Source organism: Aspergillus heteromorphus, assembly GCF_003184545.1.
Source record: "Aspergillus heteromorphus CBS 117.55 chromosome Unknown BO70scaffold_2, whole genome shotgun sequence".
In the NCBI taxonomy this organism is placed as follows: Eukaryota; Fungi; Ascomycota; class Eurotiomycetes; order Eurotiales; family Aspergillaceae; genus Aspergillus; species Aspergillus heteromorphus.
Window position 1 is genome coordinate 1,686,220 of NW_020290407.1, and position 18,139 is coordinate 1,704,358.

An 18,139-nucleotide genomic window follows, 5' to 3' on the forward strand; every position below is an offset into this window, starting at 1 on the left:
AGTTCGCCAGGAATCCAATAGATCGGCGGTTGTGCGCGGGTGTACCTGACTACGGAGGTTTGTGTAGGTTTGTAGATTGCCAGATGGGGTTTGGGTTGATTGGTTAGTGGGTGGGTAAGGGACTGGGGTGGGAACTAACGCAAGGCCCTGAGGGAGAGTGGGTAGGTGGGTAGGGTAGTACTCCGAGCTGCCAGTTTGTAGCTTAGGTATCTTGTTGCTGTGTTCTGTTGCTCCGTTGCTCGGGAGAGGGGAGGGTTAGGTAGTAGTTGGTTAATTGGTTAGGGTTGGGATGCTGTGGGTTGTGGGTTGTGGGTGTTGGATAGGGAGGCATTCTTGTTCTTGTTTGGGGAAGGATGGACCGGGAGGTGGAGGGAGGTGCCTGGTACACTGCGTGTTGCGCCGTAGGTACTTTGGAGTACAGTTGTGGAGGCTCGAGGGATGAGCTGGGTTAAAGAGGATAGACAGTGGTTGATGCATGTCTTTGTCGAAGACAACCAACTATCGATATCCTGCTAGCAATGGTGTTTTACTAGAACAAGGGAATTGCATGTGTATACTACAAATTCAAAACTATCCGTGGACCTGAACTCCACGGAATTACGCGACTCAATACTCCATCCAGTATGTACTATTTGCCAATGTAAATTATGTCCGTCAGGATAATTATGCTGGCCGGCTCTCCCCTCAGTAGATGTCTGCGTAGGCTGGCGCATACTTGACCCCACACCGGAAGCCACAAACAGGGAAAGCCGCACTAAGAGAAAACTATTGAAGTCAAAGCATACGTGTACGCGAGGATGGAGCAATTGGCAGCTGTCGAGTGGGGAGGTGGCTTGGGTGGAGGTGTAGAGGAATGTGGGTGGGCATTCTTGGAGGCTTTTGGGGGGGATGGGAAACTGGGAAGCGGGATGAGCTGGCGGGAGTGGAGTAGGAGCAAATGGTAGAGAAGATTATGGGAGAGGAGAGTACGTATGTATGGCCTGGGTGATTTTTTCGCCCGCAGAGAAAGAAGAATCGAAAGGACATAGTCCATACAAGAGAAGTGTATATATGAGACAGTGTCCGAATACCTAGGTAGGAAGGTATCACAGAGACTGAAGTGGGAGAGGGACCAGTACGGAGGGACTTGCCCTCTTTCGCTCAAGTCAGTAATGGACAGGACAGGAATGCAGATTCTGGCAGATCTTTCTTGTGCGGTTCCCTGATGTAGTACTCCGGACGCTGTGTGGAATGTCTGCTTCGGAATGCGCTCTCTATCACAGCACAACTACAACCACCACCACCACATTCCACTTCACCTCACAACGACCGCAACAGCCAATTGTCCCACTGATATACATGCGATTGTCTGCTCAAGGGGACACTGTTGACAGTGGGCCCAAGACGGCTGTTTGTTGTGGTGCCAATGTTGTTGTGGATCTATCGACGCAGATGCAAGATCGTGCTTAAAAAGACACTGACATTCTAGGTCACCCCAGCCCGCGGCTTTTCTTCCTTCCCTTCCATATCTTCTTGAGACCAGTTACACAGTAGTACATGCTTTTGGGCTGCTTGTGCATGCTTGTCTGATTGTCCATGCTTGTGCTACCTGACTAAACCCCAACCATGCGACACCGAACCGCTGCCCGTAACGGGGGGATCTTCCGCCGCGATCCTCAAATAGCCCAGGCTTCCGCCTATCCTTATGCCAATGGCGCTTCTTCAGGGTACAGCTCCGGCCAGTGGGAAAGTGGCTCTTCGGCACAGACTACGTACGGACAGCAAGCGGCCGCAGGCAGTCTTGGTCAGTCAACCGCAGGATCAGCAGCAATGGCGGCAGATCCAGCCACCGCGGGTGAAGGCACCACCGCCGCCGAGGGCTCATGGGCTGCAGGAGCAGGAACAGGCACGGGAGTCGCCACCGCGAGTGCAGCGCCCGTTGCAGGCGCAGCATCGACCTGGCAGGGAAGCACGGCAGCCGGCGCAGCAGCCGGTGCAGCAGCCGACGCAGCACAGCCGGGAGCGAGCGCAGCGGCGGGAGGCAGCACCGGCGCATCAACAGCGGGCACAGCTGCCTTGGGAACCGACTCGACCACCGGCAGTGTAGCGCAACCACACACCGGCACTTGGACCGCCCAAGTGCCTTCGAGCTCGCAGGCGTTGTGGACGCCAACCACCACCTTGCAAACATCTATCATCCCCTCTCCCAGCTCGTTCACGCTCGAAACGAAACCATCCACCACCACCGACAGCTCCAGCAGCGCGACCACGACCGGTGTTGTAACAGTATTGGGTCATGAAGGCACGTCGCCTGGTACGAAAGCCGCTATCGGAGTAGGCGTGTCAGTTGCCGTCATCGCATGCGTCGGGTTCCTTTTGTGGACACTGCACAAGAAGAAGCGCGCCCTGCAAAACGCCATTGCCAACCACTACCGTACCGAGAAGCCCGGTCAATGGCGACCTCCACCACCAAAGCCGTCTCCCCTCAAGAAGGCTGCCAATGCCGCCTACGCAGGAGGTGCAGCGGCCGCACGCGCAAGCGCGCATGCTGGTGCTCGCACTGCGAATTACTTCCAATCTCGAATTCCACGTCTGCGCGAAAAGCTGACACCCAACTCTGCTTATACCCCGATCAAAGACTTCACCCTCTTGGTATACGCCACTGGCCGTACCGCGCTGCGCTCGACAGGCGGATTTGTCAAGTCCACCTGGAAAAGATCAAAAGTCCACATTCCTCGTCCGCAATCTGCACATATTCCCAGCGACACCCTACGCGATGGATTCCGACAGCTTCACCACTCTTACCTGGACCTTCCCAGGACCAATCCAACCCGCTTTTCTCCATTACCCGAAGTGCAATACTCGACGGAGACGTTAGTTGGCGACATCGGCCGGCTCAAGGAGGTGTCCAGCACGCCGCCTCAGGTCGAGTCTAGCAAGATCCCCGAAGCCAAGGTTGCCACGCTGGAGACAGTCTCCCCCGCCTTATCCACCAAGTCCTCCAGCCCTGGAGTTTCGAGAAGCCCTACCATCGAGATCCCTACCATCGAAATCCCTACCTCTCGGGGCGCGCCTCCGATCTCCATGGCTCGGGTATACCGAGTGGACATGGACTTCCGGGCCGTCAGTCCCGAGCACATCGAGCTCAAGGAAGGCCAGACAGCCATCCTGCACCTCATCTATGAGGATGGATGGGTAAGCTCCCCCCAGCCATTTCTGTCATCTTCCATCGCTAATCTCTCTCAGGCTCTCGTCACTGTCATGGAAACGAACCAAGAAGGCCTTGTCCCGCGGGCGTGCTTCTCCGCACAGCCTATCCGCAACCAAGCCCAGTATCTGGGCAACAACATCCACATCTCCACCGAGGGCATCCCCCGGTCACTCAGCTCAGGGACACCAACGGAAGCCGGGTCAGACGGTGACCTGGGACGCTTCTACTCCACATGCGTCAGCCCAGAGCCCACCCTGATCGCGCCCGAACGGCCGTCACCGCAGCGTCTCAAGTCCCTGCCATCGCTGGCCAGCCTGTTCCGCTCTGCTCACAGCTTCAAGAGCATGGTATAGCCTGGACGGGGTGGAAGGGATGGTCACGCATTAAAGTTTTCTTGTAAATATTTGGGGATAGTGAGCCCGCATGCCGATGGCACCTGTGGCTCATACTCTTAATTCTCTGGGATGTATATAGACTCTATCTTCATAATGAACTCGCGCAAAAGCGAGCCGGTATGGATACTATGTTGTGTAATAGAGGACGCTCACCTGGTGCTGTGCTTGACTTTCGTTTCTTGTTGATACCTTGTTGACAATTTTACCCCTGGCTGATCCCACAAACCAAGCCTCCATTTCCTCTTCATGTGGATGTGTTGGAGAAATTTAGCTTTCAATTGAACACAGCTTGCTCCTTCCCTTCATCCGTTGATCTATCAGACAAGTCAGCCAAAAATAATCATGTCCACTAGCCACCCACTAGGTATAAAGCGAGAAGGGTATCTGATCTGAGCCTGTTGTATGCCATTATCTGCTACCGAGCTCGCCGCACATCGGGGTTGCTCCCCATCATCCCTTGCTTCACTGAAGTTGCTTTTCTATGGCCAGAACGGTCCCCGTGCGGCCAACACAATGTGGACGGCAAATGCGGAAAGACAATCAAATTATCTACAAGGGCAGTCTTACAATTTGAAAGACAGCATTATTGCCTTGGTCTCCAATAATCAGACTACCAGATTACTCCTAATCCAGCCCATCGACGCACTCGCACCCATGCAAGACACCCACAAGATGCGAGATAGCCCAGCCCAGTGAATAGAATTATCCCCGGAATCGTCTACTGTCAGAATCATCGGTAGCTCCCAGCCGAGTGAGAGTCCCTGCGATAAGAATGCGAGCCAGACACCCAAAACTGACCATTGTGTACGCACTCGCATAGTCTCCTCGACAACATAGACCTGCGTTCTACACAGCTGTTCAACACAATCCCAAAAGGCGGGTCATGTTACTACTCGACTCACCCGCCTGCACACCCTCAAAGAACACCAAAACAACAGAGACGAGATAAGCGCTAGGCTTGTGAATCGGCCACCGCACTCGAAAGCCATCACAGCAGAGAAACTAGGCGCCGCAGGGTAGACACGATTGCATTATACTTACCTCCCCTCTCCCCTCCCCCATCCAGTCTGCAATTAACTCTACCACTCAAGAACAGTCTATAACACGAGACCGCATTAGAGCTGGTAAGCGAAAGCTGCATCTCTACTCGCCAACGCTTCCCAACCCGATACTCTAGTTCTTGCTAAGTACTATGTTGGCACTTATGTGACACGGAGTAGGTAGTATGTCCACTCCACGAGGAAGACTCCCGCGGCTGTGATAGCCATGGCGTCGGTCGATAAGGATGAATGAGGCCAGGGGGATCTGCTAATATCCCAGCCTCGTGGTAGAAGAGAGGGATGGAGGGGAAGGTGGAAAAGAGGGGGGGGGGTTTATAGGGAGGCTTCGCGGCTTCCTATTTCGTGTCATGCGGATCGCGCTTCTCTGGGAGATGCCTAGTAGACACCCACACCCACACTCACATCTACTTGACACTTGAAACTTACTCGCTGAGTAGACTGCAAATGATCTTGACCGACCTGACCTGATAGAAAGAATTCTTATTTCAGAGTCAGGGTCAATAGAAAAGAGATGTAGGACGAAGGCATCAACGAGTATGAGTATGGCACGGAAGCAGTCCGTGGAAAATCCTGCCGGGTCTGCGAGTGCTTTTCTTTTGTTTTCTTTTGTCTCTTTCACTTCATCCTACTTACCTCAGCTTTACCAACTAGCCAATGAACACCATCACCTCCGCAGAACCTTCATAGAGGGAAGTTCAAGGTAGCCATCTGCTGATTCCCGGAAAATCACCCAAACTGCAAAGGCAAAGCCCCGCCAGGTCCTCGCAATTATGAGAGCGAGTTTGAGTTCGAGTTCATCCATTCCGAAAGTGGTCTCGCTGCTTGCTTGGACTGTCGCTTCATGACCGCAGTGCAGGCCTAGACCTTTTGACCTCGGTCGGTATGTTGGAGGCGTCCGTATCTGCAGCATGGCCATTCCCTTCTCTGCCCATTCTTTATTTCTTTATGGTTATTTTTTCTGGCATAAAAGCATATTAGTCTTAGCTAAGACACAAGCAGTCCAAGCGAGTTGCTGCTGATGATCATGGGCAGTGTCTGCTTGCTCGCCGGGATACTTGGTCTGAGCTTCTGCACGGATGTATTTCTCTTTCCTGAAAAGCGTGGAGAACCGTAGTACTAGGTATTCTGTCTGCGGTTGGGGCGGGACATGGTTTCGAAGAACCCGGACAGGTTCGGCTCGTTTGTATGGTGTGATATGCCGCCAAGACAGAATTCGACAAAGTTGTCGAGAATTATGAACTGATGCACAGATACTTAGATGTGGGAGGTGATGGCCTTTGCCACACGATCTTTGAAGGTCTCAAGTGTTCGATCCATTTCTGATGATCAGAGCAGTCTGGATGGCGTTGGAACAAGTTGACTCTGGCTGGAGCAATAGCCGGAAAACGGGACACTGGCTCGCTGGGCTTCCCTTTCTTAATTCAAGAAGTCTCTAGTTGAGTGATTTATAAGCTTCCTGAAACGCTGAAATATCCGTGAGTAGGATCCTAGTTACCCAGCTGCTTTTTTCTTTCTGATAGCAGAGTGAAATTCCCTGTATGATTGGTGGTTTTACTCATTATAAGAGTATCGTTACATACATTATGATGTATCCTATACGATAGCACACAGGCATTATATGGGGCAATACTATGCTTTGGCTGAGTGATAATTGCCAATTATCTACAAAGAAGTAGTTAGGCCTTGGTAGTTACTAATTTCCCCTCCCTGATATAACTATGGAAATGCAGGATTTAAATGCGGAGTCCGGAGTATACTTCGGTAACCACAGTTACCTGCCTTGCTAGCCAGGCACCAACCAACTAACCAACCAACCAACCATACAAGGTGTAAGTTTACAACACTGACCACACCTTAGCGTCCACCTACCTATCATACAAAGTACAGCCCAAATCCCGGTCCCATATCCCATCCCATCCCATCCCATCCCCTTAATATCGAGACCCAATAGTACATCGGATGGAGATGATTGCTAGATCCATCCCCCAGTACTCCGTACTATCACTACTATCAACCCATCTGGCATCTAATCTCCCTCCCCCAACCACCCGCCGTCGAGTACTAGATAACCCCCCTCGACCCACCCGCGTGCTCACATGACACCACCTCCGAGTCCGACGAACCACGGCCGCCCGCCCAATGCAGATCGCGATTTCGATCCCGGAGTCAGCGCCTACCGTCTATCTAATTATAGTAGTAGCTTGGCTGGGCCTGCCCCCCGTTGCGGGGGAGTGGATTATTATTGCAATCTTGATTTTTTTTTTTTTTTAAATTGCGGTGCGTGTTCTTACTGCGTGGATAATATCATGAACAGACTAACTACAGTAAACAGTTAACTAACTAGTGAATAATTAATATATTAGTCAGGCTTACTCCGCATAGTTATTATGTTGATATTATTATTGATCTTGGGGTTATCTAGTGCTGGGATAGTTGGTATAGCTATGACGGTATAATTTTTATGAGGGGATTGTACTTGAGAAAGAAAGGGAGAGGAAGGACGTGGAGAGGAAGGAGGTCTAGTCCATTCCAGCCACCCAATCCAACCAGCCTTCTTTCCAGGAACGACATTTCTGCCTCGTATATTCGTATGGGGTAGATACTTCTGTTTTACACGACAGTGAACGGTATGATGGTTCCTGGGAGTGAAGAAAAAGTCAAAGTGAAGGCGAAAGTAAAAGTCGGATTAAATATGGGCATGGGCATGGATTCTCATCCTTGTCTCAGGTCACCCACCCATTGCTGCTCTTCTCCCCTACACACAAAAGACAGGACAGGACAGGACAGGACACGGTCGCGTCGGTCAGTGTCGGCTAGACCCGTCAATTTTCAATCCATTCTACCCGTCGTCTTAGGCAGATAGATATCTCACCCGCGGTTCAACTGGTTTGTACCTGAATCAGTTCTTCTAGCGTGCTCACTAACTAACTAGTCACTGCGTATCCACTTTCCATTCATCTATCCGGTCTTCCAGCCTTGTGTGTTCCTGGCCTGTTACTGTTTGATATGTGTGGTGCGTCAGTGTGAGCGTGACTGTGATTGTAAGCGACTGAGTATCTAACTATCTGTTCCTGACCCATCCGGCAACCATGCTCTTTGCATTCCACCGGTCTGGTTAGTGGCCAGTGTTACGTGGACACAGGACGGGTGGGCTGGACCCTGAATTCTAATTTCTCCCGCGTGTCCCCGAACTCTGGGTTGGGAAATTAAGGGTTTGGTATTCGCCCGTCTGCTCTGTTTGGTTGTGCCTAAATAATTCGTAATGCAGTGTGCTTTGCAGGTAGCTACTAGGTAAGATGGATAGGCTATGGACGAGATGGGGTTGTTTTCTATGAAGCACCACTGCTTTATTAATAGTAGTCGTTTTTTGCTGACTTGCATGGAAGGAAGGGAGGAAGCCGGGCAGCTAGCCAATAGAGTAAGTAGGTGGCAGCCTAGGTGCCTTACATACAGGATGAGTCCGGGTTCGACTTGCCTACTCGAGTATCTGCTCTGAATGGTTCCATGTCTGGTGATAGTGTCTGATAGTCCTGCATTATGGATACCTTTACCCCACAGAAAGAAAATTCAACGAGGGCGGATGTCTTGGTAGTCCTAGCATAGCGTTTGTGTGCTAGACTCCGCAATAGGGCTGTTTGTCTAAGATTCTTTGGTGATGCTCTGTACTCTGTAGCCATGGACTGGATGATGCCTGGTAAGAGAGAACACCGATACACCTACGCTTCTGTATTGACCGGAAAGCCCTTTGAGTGCAATACGGGGATCCCTACTCGATGAATATGTAGCTGTCTGACGTTCAATTGAGGTAGTATCCGGGATCTGAGATCGCCAGGAATCAGAACAAAAAAGGAATATGTAGTTCAGTCAGACGACATGCGGCCGAAACATTGTTTCAAACATGGCCCGACGGCCAACGCCAGTTCTAAGCGTGGGTCCCGAGAAAAAAGGATCACGAAGATACAGAATTATAGGAAATTAATATAATGGTAGTAAATGAACAGAAAGCCATGCACAATCACGCCTCCCAACCTTGCCGAGTCCCCAAGGTATCCGAATTAGACAATCCTGAAAATGCATCATAACAGTAAGGAAAATATGTGTTGGTCAAATGTGAGTAAAGAAAAAGAGTGAATGAATAGAAGAGGTCAAAGACCACATAAGAGATGATAGAGATTGTAGTTCGTGGCGAGCACCATCGGTACTCGCCGCCACGCCGACCGAGGCAGGCCTCGAGTTCGGCTGGCAGGAGGAACGACCCGATTCCCGACCGGAAGTGATCCCGGACGCCGGCAGTGTCATTAGAATCCATACGGAAGCGCTCCCTAACAATGTAAAGATGTAGCGAGTCATGAAACATGCGGTGCCGATAGTGTGAATCCTATAATAGGCGGAGGCCAATCGTGTATCTCGTTTTCATGGTACGTCGTCCATCGAGAAACGGTCCAACCAGATTATATGGTCGTATATGGGTCGACCCTGCGACTTGGTAACCGATCGGACGCTGTATCGCCGACCGGGGCACTGGGCCTCCTTACCGCAAGGAGACAAGAGGTTGTGAGCTGGAATACACGCAGCGTTACCGGCCGTCTTGTGATCCATCGGGGCCAGAGTGGCCAGAGCTCCTTTGCCGGGTGTCGAGCCACTCCATGGCGGCATCCTGTCGCGAGGTTGGCGTCTTCTGGTCTTCGAGTCGGCCGCTGTTCGAGTTCCGGGGGAAAAGGTTGTTCAGTTCCGCGGCAAGGGCAGACGCGGTGTATGCTCGAAGCTCCCTTTCCTCGCGTTCGTCCTCCTTCATCAACCGTCGCTGGTCCGTCTTGGACACGTTCTCCCGTCGCTTCTTCCGGATCTCGTGGATCACCCACACAAGCACCTCTTCGGGTGCGCGGTTGCGGGCCTTTCCGTGTCTCGTTGGGCTTCGAACATAGCGGCGGGTGACATCTGTGGCCCCGTCGATAGAGAAAGCCACGCAGTAGGAGATCTTGCGGCCCCAACCTAGAGTCCTGTTAGCTACCGTTTCTTAAAGGTCGGGCATGCGGATATACACACCTTCAGTGTAAAGGCGAGGCTGGTCCCATGCCTCCTCGCAAGCATCCACGTGCACCCAGCGCCTCTGGTGCTCGGAATACACTTCAGTCCAGACATGATCCTCAGCGTTCCAAACCCATCGCACCCGTCCACCGACTGCTCGGCAAAGCATGCTGAAGCAGTTGGCCCATTCACCGGCACGTCCACGTCGGCTTTGCAGAAGCTGCCACACGTCGGAATAGCGGGGGAATCTCTCGTGGTTGCCACAGGTTGCCTCCGAGCATCGGTACAGTTCCACCCGGGTGGCACCGCGGGCGGTCTCGTCGGGGGACGGCGGCGTCATTCCTTGGGCGATGGTGGGCATGAAGCATCGAGAGCAGGGGGGGTTGTTGACGAATTGAAAGAAGGATCGTTTGAACCACCTGTTGTCGCGATCAATTAGTCAAGGCTCTCTAGATTCTCAAATGACTGGTACGTACCTTAGCAGCGCCCGGATGACGCAGTCCTGGTAGCCCCATTCTGGTTTCCCGCCAACACTGGCAGCCTGTGCCTGCATGATCTGACTCTCTTCCTCGGCCTCCGAGTACAACCTGTCGAGAGGGATGACGGCGAGCGCCTCATCGAGGAGACCGGGGTTCTCGTACTTGGTGGGCGTCACAGAAAGAACGTGGAGGAGGTTTCGGAATTTCAAGGAGGCCGGATCTTGTGGGGGGGCAGGGACTATCGGGAGGCTTCTCAGGAGAGGCGATTGGGAAGACTGTTGCTGTGGCATTTGAGGTGACGGGTATTGAGAGGCGGTCGGGGGTGGTGGTGGTGCTCGCGAGGGATGAGGAGGCAGGCTAGGGGACATATGAGCCGCGGGGGAGGGTGACTGTGTACGGGATTGAGCTCTAGACTGCTCCTGGAGCTGGTTGAATCGCTTGTTGCGCATAAGTTGCTCGAAGGCGTTGGTGAGTTCCCCTGCGTCGAAGTTCTCGGGGTTCGGCGCTTGAGGGTGGTGTCTACCGTCCGCCATGGTGGTAGGGGGTAGGTCAACGAGACCAGCGAGAGAAGGTGGTATGAATCTCCAGATTGAGTCGATTGGCGATGGTCCAGAAAGCCAGGTCGTCTGTCCGATGTGGCTCGTCCGGTTTCAGAGACACGAAGGGAGGTAGCTGTCGGCCAGGTGGGAGGTTGGATGGTATGGTCAGGTCGGTCGAGAGTTAACGATGGTCGCACAGCCCAGCCAGGCGGTCGCCACGCTTGGCGCTGGTCACCGTAACCGCCACGACTACGGAGGCGGGGTGAGGGAGAGGAATGAGGGCGAACCTGAAGCCGGGATGGGAAAGGGCAACAGGTGGAAATGGGGAAAGGTGAAGTGAAGCGAAGTCAAGGGAGGAGGAGAGAGATTAATGGGAGGAAGGACTAAACGACGGAAAGGGTATAGGAAGGGAGGGGAGAGGGAGGGAGGGAAGGGTCCAAAAGGGGAGAAGGGAAGAGGAGGAAGGGAAGGGAAGGGAAGGGAGGTAGTAAAAAGAGAGCGAGCGAGAGGGAGCGAGCGAGCACGGTTAGAAGAGGTCGTGGTTGGTAGGTAAAATGTGGTATTAGAGAGTGCGAGGAGCGAGAAAGAGAGGGAGGGATGGATGGATGGAGTTACGCAGCGTCGCCGTAATCCAGTGGTGACAGCCAGACAGACACCGGAGAAGGACTGACTAGTCACAGGAGAGGTGATGATTTTTCGGGTCATTGGCCTTTTTTCCACGCCAGCAGCGAGGGCGAAGCGTCGTCAGCCTTGAGCTCCTCGCCCCAATCAGGGCCCCGCGCCAGCACCGCAAGCCGCGTGTGTCCCGCCCCGAAACAGTTAACTGAACCACGGCCAAGACACTTTGGGTTCTTGGTTGCCCGCGACCGTCGCTGCTTGTGCAGACGCACCACCGCCCGCCCCCTTCTCGTGTCTCCAAGCCGCTGGTTTTTGGCAATACCGTCTGGTCCAGCTGCATGATAATTGACTCCAACTAAACTATCTACCTGCAGCTGTGCTTGCTTCTTCTGCTTCTTCTTTCTCCTGCTCCTGGCCGACTTCCGCCATTGTCGCGCTGCTTCTGGCCCCACTCGTCGAGATGCGAAATCACCTCAGGGCATCGTGACCACACTGACCGTAGGACCTCCATCTCAAACGGCGTGGCTGTCCATCTTTTCCCTCTCCACTTTGGCCGACCGTATGGGGGAGGGAGAGTTTGCTGATGAATCCCCCAAAAGCTTGGCTATGTCCGTGTGGGTTGGATGTCGCGATCTGGGAGTTGGGGACGGTTCCCCTCAACGCGCCTACGCAAGCTGCGGAAAATCTTCATCGTGACCCCCCCCCAAAACCTTCTCTACTTCCCCAGAGCTTCATCATCCCTCTTCTCCAAGAGATGTCGCTTCCTCTATAAAGAATATTTTCATTTCCCCATTGGGTAAGTTACCAGCGCAATCTTCCGCACTCTGGGTCCGCGCCATGAGGATCTCGCTCGACGTCAGCCTGTCTGTCTTACGCGGCTCTCTGACCAACACACTAAAAATGTCACCATCGCGCACTACCATGCGCAACTACCGTGCACGGTGCACGCAGTGTCCACCCGATGGGAGGCACTAGACAGGAGACACTAAACAGTAGGACTAGGCACACAGTTAACAGAATTTTAAGGAGTGATTCCATCGCAAAGCACGAAAATTGGAGAAACCCATTGTTAATCAGGGACAGCACCCTCCAGGGCTCTCTCCAAAGGGAAATTTTCCAGAGCGGCTGGGACCGTAGCCTTACGAGTATTGACCCATCGTCAGGTTTTCAAGTCCCCTCAGCTGACGAATCACCACAGAAATCTCGGCCCGGTTGGGAACCCGATTCTCTGGCGGATGAAGGGATCGGGCAAATTAAATGGATTTGATAGTCAGGTCAGGCTAGAGGAGCTATTTGGCAGCTAATTACTTGGGTCTTGGGAGCTGCTACCGCCTACAGAACCAGATGGAGTCAGCACTGTATGCCAGCCTCGAACTATATGGTACTGTTAGGCACGTTGTGGTCACTAATCAAACGAATCCTCCTATGAGAGCTACGCGAGCTCTGGCCGGAACAGACTTCAGCCGTCAGGTGGCCGGTGGTGATCATGGTGATCCTGATCACTTACTTGCTGTGTCAGGGTTCAAACTGCGCCTTGTTGTTAGCTGTTAGAGAATCGATCCTCGCGTTGAGGTGCTGCAATTGGAGGACCGCGAGCAGACAGCGATCCTCACGGCCTCGGAATCTCGACAGTCGACACGAAGGACACCCTTAAAGCGACAGTCCGCCAGTCCGTACCCATAAAGCTACTTCTGTACATATAAGAAGACCTGTCCAGCGCCCTACCTCCTTAGCATAAGCAGCACACGCGGCACATGCGCCCTCATGAATGTGCATCTCCACTCTGACAGTTCTCATGTACGACCAACCACCAGTTCATTTCGATCACCCTCTCCTTTCCCCCGAACGGAAATCCCTGGGACGCATCATCATGATGTACGGAGTACCTGCACACCCAGTGAGTGTCTGCCAGAAGGGATGCCGACATAAGAGAGGCTTGCCGCTCGGCGATTGACAGTTGAGATGCTCTGTTCCGGGAGCCATACAGAGTTCAGCCAGAGCCCGGGACCCGAGGAGACCGCGTACCCGCCCCCCAACTCAATCCGGAAAATATCCAACGGAGTTCAAACCACTCGGCGTTACAGGATTACGGTATCCTTCCTAAACGGGACGATAGGTGGCGGAGACGCGCAAGCGTCCGTCTTGGCATTAGACAAGATCTGGCTAGAGGGCCTTCCAGACCCATGACGCTAGGCCTGATTCTCTCATTGTCCAAGGTGTCAACATTAACAGTGCCCTAGACCCTGGCCAGGGGGCTTGGCATGGATACCTGTCGTGCCCTTTTCTTGAGTGCGTGGCTGTCCGGTCGTCGTTTGCATTTGGGTTTGGTCTCCATTCCAACCGCCGGTCGAGACCCTGAACGGCTTGCTTCTAGGTTCTCAGCTCCCTGGATACCCTGGGTTTCGAGATTGCCATAAACTTTCCAGTCCATGTCTACTTGGGTTGGTTGTTGGCAGGTGCAGTTAGAACGGCTTCTTCTCCAGACCGTCGACCATCCGGGTGCTGCTAATATTAGCACCCACACCAAGGAACAAGCGGCCTAGCCCCCTCCGAGATAAATTGGCGTCCAGAAACCCCGACGGAATTGATTACGTAGCTTGGCATTCACCCCCAGCTGACTAACACCATCGCTTACAAAGCCTCCCTGAACCCTTAAACACGTGAGGTTCGATCCGTTCCCTTCCTGATTGGTAGATCCGCGAAGTAAGGTCCCTCTCGGTTTCCAGGGCTGCCCTGCTTACCGTGGTGGGTCTTATCTGCATCGATGTTTGCTGGATTACGACAACTCGGGATCCCTTCATCTTCAAGTGTGAAACGGCATGCCCATCCGGCAACCTAACCTGATACTCCAGACGTATCTACTGACTCTGTGGATGGGATGTGGAAATTAGATAGTCAACTTTCACTGCAATGTGGGTTCAGATAAGCGACGTGGTCAGACCACCCCCAGCCGCACTACTACCACACCCACCTCGGTATCTACTCAGGTACTCAGCTAGATACTACCACCTATACTGGAACCATATTATATACCGGGTATCTACCCTGCTCGATGCAACACGACTCAGTCATGCCCTGTTGAAACCTGCAGGCAACCCTACTGAATAATGTGAACAAGCATGCTAATTGGTTGTGTCATTCTGAAGTCATGAATCTGCACGACACGTTGTCTACCATGTACTAGTATATATTAGTGGCAACTTTGCAACAGGGATAGGAATGTACGCATCACTTATCTGATATCTGCAGCAATGTCTAGAACATTGTACTCATTATCACCATTCATTGTCATCATAATCATCATCTACTACCTAGATAACCAGTCACTACCCACTACACAATGTAGGAATATGTATCCATGCATGCATGCATGAATGAATGAATGTATGTATGCTCCTTGCTCAAGAGGTATGGACATAGCTGCGATATATATATATATTTTTGCGTTGCAGCGGCAATCCCGATGTCGTGTCGACTCTGTTGTCCCTGGCAGGTGGCAGTGGCACTGTGGCTGTGGCAGTTTGGTATGATGACGTACGAGTGCGGGTTTGTTTCTTCCCCTCTTTTGGGGTGTTTTTCTCGTTGGGGGTTGGTCTTTGCGTCTTTCGTTCTGCCGCGTACTCCGCAGATTCATAGATGATCATACAAAAAGCTGCACTGTCGTTAGGCAGCGCGTTTCAGATGTTCAGTGCTTGTGGAGTCAGTCGGTGTTTGGAGTTTGGACTTCTGGTGTGGAGGATAGGTCGTATGGGGATCGGGATCGGGATCGGATTATTTGGTACGGTTACATAGTTGAATTTGGTAGTAATTAATCGGAAGTGTGGTGATTGAACTTGTTTGTTAATTGTATTCGTATCTACTATCTAGTTTGACTATTATTTATTATTATGGTTGAGGTTGTTTCTAATCTGTCCAAGTAGTCGTCGGTGGCATCTATCAAGGTCTTGATTTATGCTGTATCGCTTGCTGTACCAATGGTACTCGTCTATGGATTAGAAAGGTCGCTATGCACCTGAATTTATGTTCGCCATGCTCGTGTTCGCCAAAAAGAAAGGGACGAGAAAGATCCAGAAAAGAGAGAATATCTAAGCCCGACTAGGGCGATTAAGTTGGGCACTTGGATAATTCGGCAACGAACGATTTGCCCCAGAAGGCACTGTGACATCTTCATCAGCAAACGCGATATATATCTCGGTGGCCACGTCAGCTTACCTCGTGTATTTGGAGATGTATTTGTAGAGCTTTTCGAACTTTTGCGCCCGTAGGCCGTCGTCCATCGAGACGGCCTCGTGGTATGCGCCGGCAAGCTCTTCGGTATTCCATGGATTGACCACGATACTCCCGTTCAGACTCTGGGCGGCCCCAGCAAACTCGGACAGAATTAGAACGCCCTTGCGGTTTTGCTGGGTCGCGACGTATTCAAACGACACTAGGTTCATCCCGTCGCGAGTCGACGACACCACACACGCGTCCGAGGCAGCATACAAAGCGATGAGCTCGTCGAAGCTCACGGATTTGTGCATGAAGTGGATGGGCATGTAGTCCACCGTTCCTAGTACCGGCGCTGTTAGTAGAGCGCAATGAATGTCGTGAGCGATGCCAGTCTTACCGAACTTTCCATTGATCCTACCAACCAGCTCGTTTACCACCGCTCTCAAGTTCTGATACTCTTCCACATCCTGCCGACTGGGAACGGCAACCTGCACCAGCACAACTTTACCGACCCACTCGGGGTGCGCAGAGAGGAAGACTTCCAAAGCATGCAGCTTCTGGGGGATACCTTTAATGTAGTCAAGGCGATCAACACTGACCATCAATTTCATGCCTTGAAACTTGTTCTCAAGACTTGCGATGCGATTCAGCACCTTCGGGCTCTTGAGACCTTCGGTGAATTTGTCGGGGTCAATTCCAATGGGGAAGGCCCCGACAGCGACAGATCTGTCCGTGAATTTGACACTGCTTGGGGTCGTGACCAGTCCACTGCCAGGGTGGTTAGCGAGATCCCGACAAACCGTGAATGGACACGTACAGGATATGCGAGCAACAGCTCAAGAAATGGCGCGCATAGTCATAGGTATGGAACCCGATCAAGTCGCATTGCAGCAGCCCACGCAGGAGCTGACTGCGCACAGGGAGGATTCTATAGATCTCACTGCTAGGGAAAGGGGTATGCAAGAAGAATCCGATGCGGATGCTTTTCTTGCCCAACGCCGCCAGCTCCTCGCGGAGAATCTCCGGGAGAAGCATGAGGTGGTAATCATGGACCCAGACCAGGTCACCGTCCTGGGCCTCATTGGCGATGGTCTTAGCGAAGAGCCGGTTGGCCTCACGATAGGCATCCCAGGCAGCTTCGTCAAACACGATCTCGCCAGGATGGTAGTGCAGCAGAGGCCACAGGATTGAATCTGACAGCTCAGATTAGCAATGAACCTTGCCTTGCCTTGCTTGCCTTGACCTGTCGTGCATTGCCAGGTGGCGTCCACGGAAGGGAGGGGGGATGCGGATGCACATCCGATGCAGGCAGGGGCGAGGACGGCGATACGTACTGGAGAAACCGTTGTAATGACGATCCGCCAACTTGTCGTCCATGAAGACGGGAGTCGCGTTGAACTCGTCTTGCAGACGCTGTTTGACCGCGTCGATCTCGTCCTCCGGCACTTCCAGTCCTGGCCAGCCATACCACTGGAAGGTTGTCGTCTTTGATAGTCCGCTCAACCCAGTCACCAGCCCGCCCGAGGACATGGAAAACTCATATTTTCCAAGCCCGGACCGTCGGATGGTGATGGGCAGGCGGTTAGACACGATCAGCAGGCGGGAGTCACCCTCCTGCGAGGTACCGTTGATAGCCATGAGGGGGGGGGGGAAGAGTGCAGATGTCAATAAGCACAAGAGGATTGCCCCGCTTTTGACGGCGGTGGATCGAATGGAAGGAGGAGAAACAAGAGAGGAGATGAGTCAATTGGGGTTGGTTAATGAGAAGGAGAGAGATAATATAATGGGCGTAGTCGGGGGAGAAAAAGGGGGGAGGCGGGGGGAAGAGGGGGAGGGGCAAAATGCGGCAAGAGGCCGTGTGTTGTGTGGTGTTGTGGTGTTGGAGGGGAGGGCGAAAGTGAAGGTGAAGATGCAAGCGCAGCGCATCAACACCTCAGGCCCGATTGCGGTAATTTTGGTTTCCGAGCTGTAAGATTAATCGCTCTTCCGCCTCATGGCTGCCCCTCTTCTTGTTCCCTTCTTCCTCCGCCTCCTCCGCCTCCCCCTCCTCGGCCTTTATCCCTCAATCTTCCGTCCCCCGTCCGCCGGATCGGAAGCATCATTGACCAACCCTTGCCTCCATGTGCCTCAGCGACCCTCTTCCGGTTGTCTGTCTCTGGGCTGCAGACACCGTAAACAAGGCGCGCGCACGCGAGAACGGAGACGGAGACGGGAATCGCACGCCGGCGTCGAATTGTCTCGAGCCATCGCCAAACGCTATCTTAGTGCGGGTGGAGAGTCTGCGGATCCTACGGGAACCACAACGTCATCGCTCTCATTGGTCTTCCGGCTATTAGCTGGGAGGCTATAGCATCGCCAGGCAAGTTTTTCCCTTTCTGCTTCATCTTTTGCGATGCACCGATGCGCCGGGCTTGTGATCTGAGGCCTCAAATGCCGGCCGCCTAGATCCGTCCTCGTCCATGCAACGCAACCTCCTCTTGTGCCCAAGGCCACGGACAAGGCAGACGCCCAAAGGGCCAGGAAACCTGCCCGAACCCCTCCTTCTCCGGGCTGTTGCCCCTCACTCTCTTCCCCGACGAGCCCAGAATGTTCCTCTCATTTCCGCATGTGCCTCGTC

The 18,139-nt window shown here is 52.9% G+C and overlaps 5 protein-coding genes across 5 annotated transcripts; 2 read left to right on the plus strand and 3 right to left on the minus strand.

Moving 5' to 3' along the window:
- Positions 1-1,605: 1,605 nt before the first annotated feature.
- Positions 1,606-3,543, plus strand: BO70DRAFT_426085 (SH3 domain-containing protein; the record flags this gene model as incomplete). The annotated part of the gene is made up of 2 exons (XM_025547746.1): positions 1,606-3,174; positions 3,226-3,543. 2 exons carry the CDS (start codon positions 1,606-1,608, stop codon positions 3,541-3,543), a joined length of 1,887 nt encoding a protein of 628 aa, XP_025403638.1.
- Positions 3,544-8,492: 4,949 nt separating this feature from the next.
- On the minus strand, positions 8,493-9,112 carry BO70DRAFT_87610 (uncharacterized protein). Its single transcript, XM_025548810.1, has one exon. It carries the CDS (start codon positions 9,001-9,003, stop codon positions 8,662-8,664), a length of 342 nt encoding a protein of 113 aa, XP_025403639.1. The 5' UTR covers positions 9,004-9,112; the 3' UTR covers positions 8,493-8,661.
- On the minus strand, positions 9,113-10,874 carry png1 (peptide-N4-(N-acetyl-beta-glucosaminyl)asparagine amidase). Its single transcript, XM_025548809.1, has 3 exons — positions 10,151-10,874; positions 9,693-10,093; positions 9,113-9,638 (listed from the first exon to the last, which is right to left on the minus strand). Exons 1-3 carry the CDS (start codon positions 10,684-10,686, stop codon positions 9,223-9,225), a joined length of 1,353 nt encoding a protein of 450 aa, XP_025403640.1. The 5' UTR covers positions 10,687-10,874; the 3' UTR covers positions 9,113-9,222.
- Positions 10,875-15,134: 4,260 nt separating this feature from the next.
- BO70DRAFT_358637 (glycosyltransferase family 20 protein) lies at positions 15,135-17,270 on the minus strand. The gene is made up of 5 exons (XM_025542339.1): positions 16,857-17,270; positions 16,340-16,715; positions 15,920-16,290; positions 15,523-15,862; positions 15,135-15,466 (listed from the first exon to the last, which is right to left on the minus strand). Exons 1-5 carry the CDS (start codon positions 17,158-17,160, stop codon positions 15,415-15,417), a joined length of 1,443 nt encoding a protein of 480 aa, XP_025403641.1. The 5' UTR covers positions 17,161-17,270; the 3' UTR covers positions 15,135-15,414.
- A 66-nt stretch (positions 17,271-17,336) lies between these two features.
- On the plus strand, positions 17,337-17,946 carry BO70DRAFT_358639 (uncharacterized protein). Its single transcript, XM_025542340.1, has one exon. It carries the CDS (start codon positions 17,516-17,518, stop codon positions 17,870-17,872), a length of 357 nt encoding a protein of 118 aa, XP_025403642.1. The 5' UTR covers positions 17,337-17,515; the 3' UTR covers positions 17,873-17,946.
- Positions 17,947-18,139: the final 193 nt, after the last annotated feature.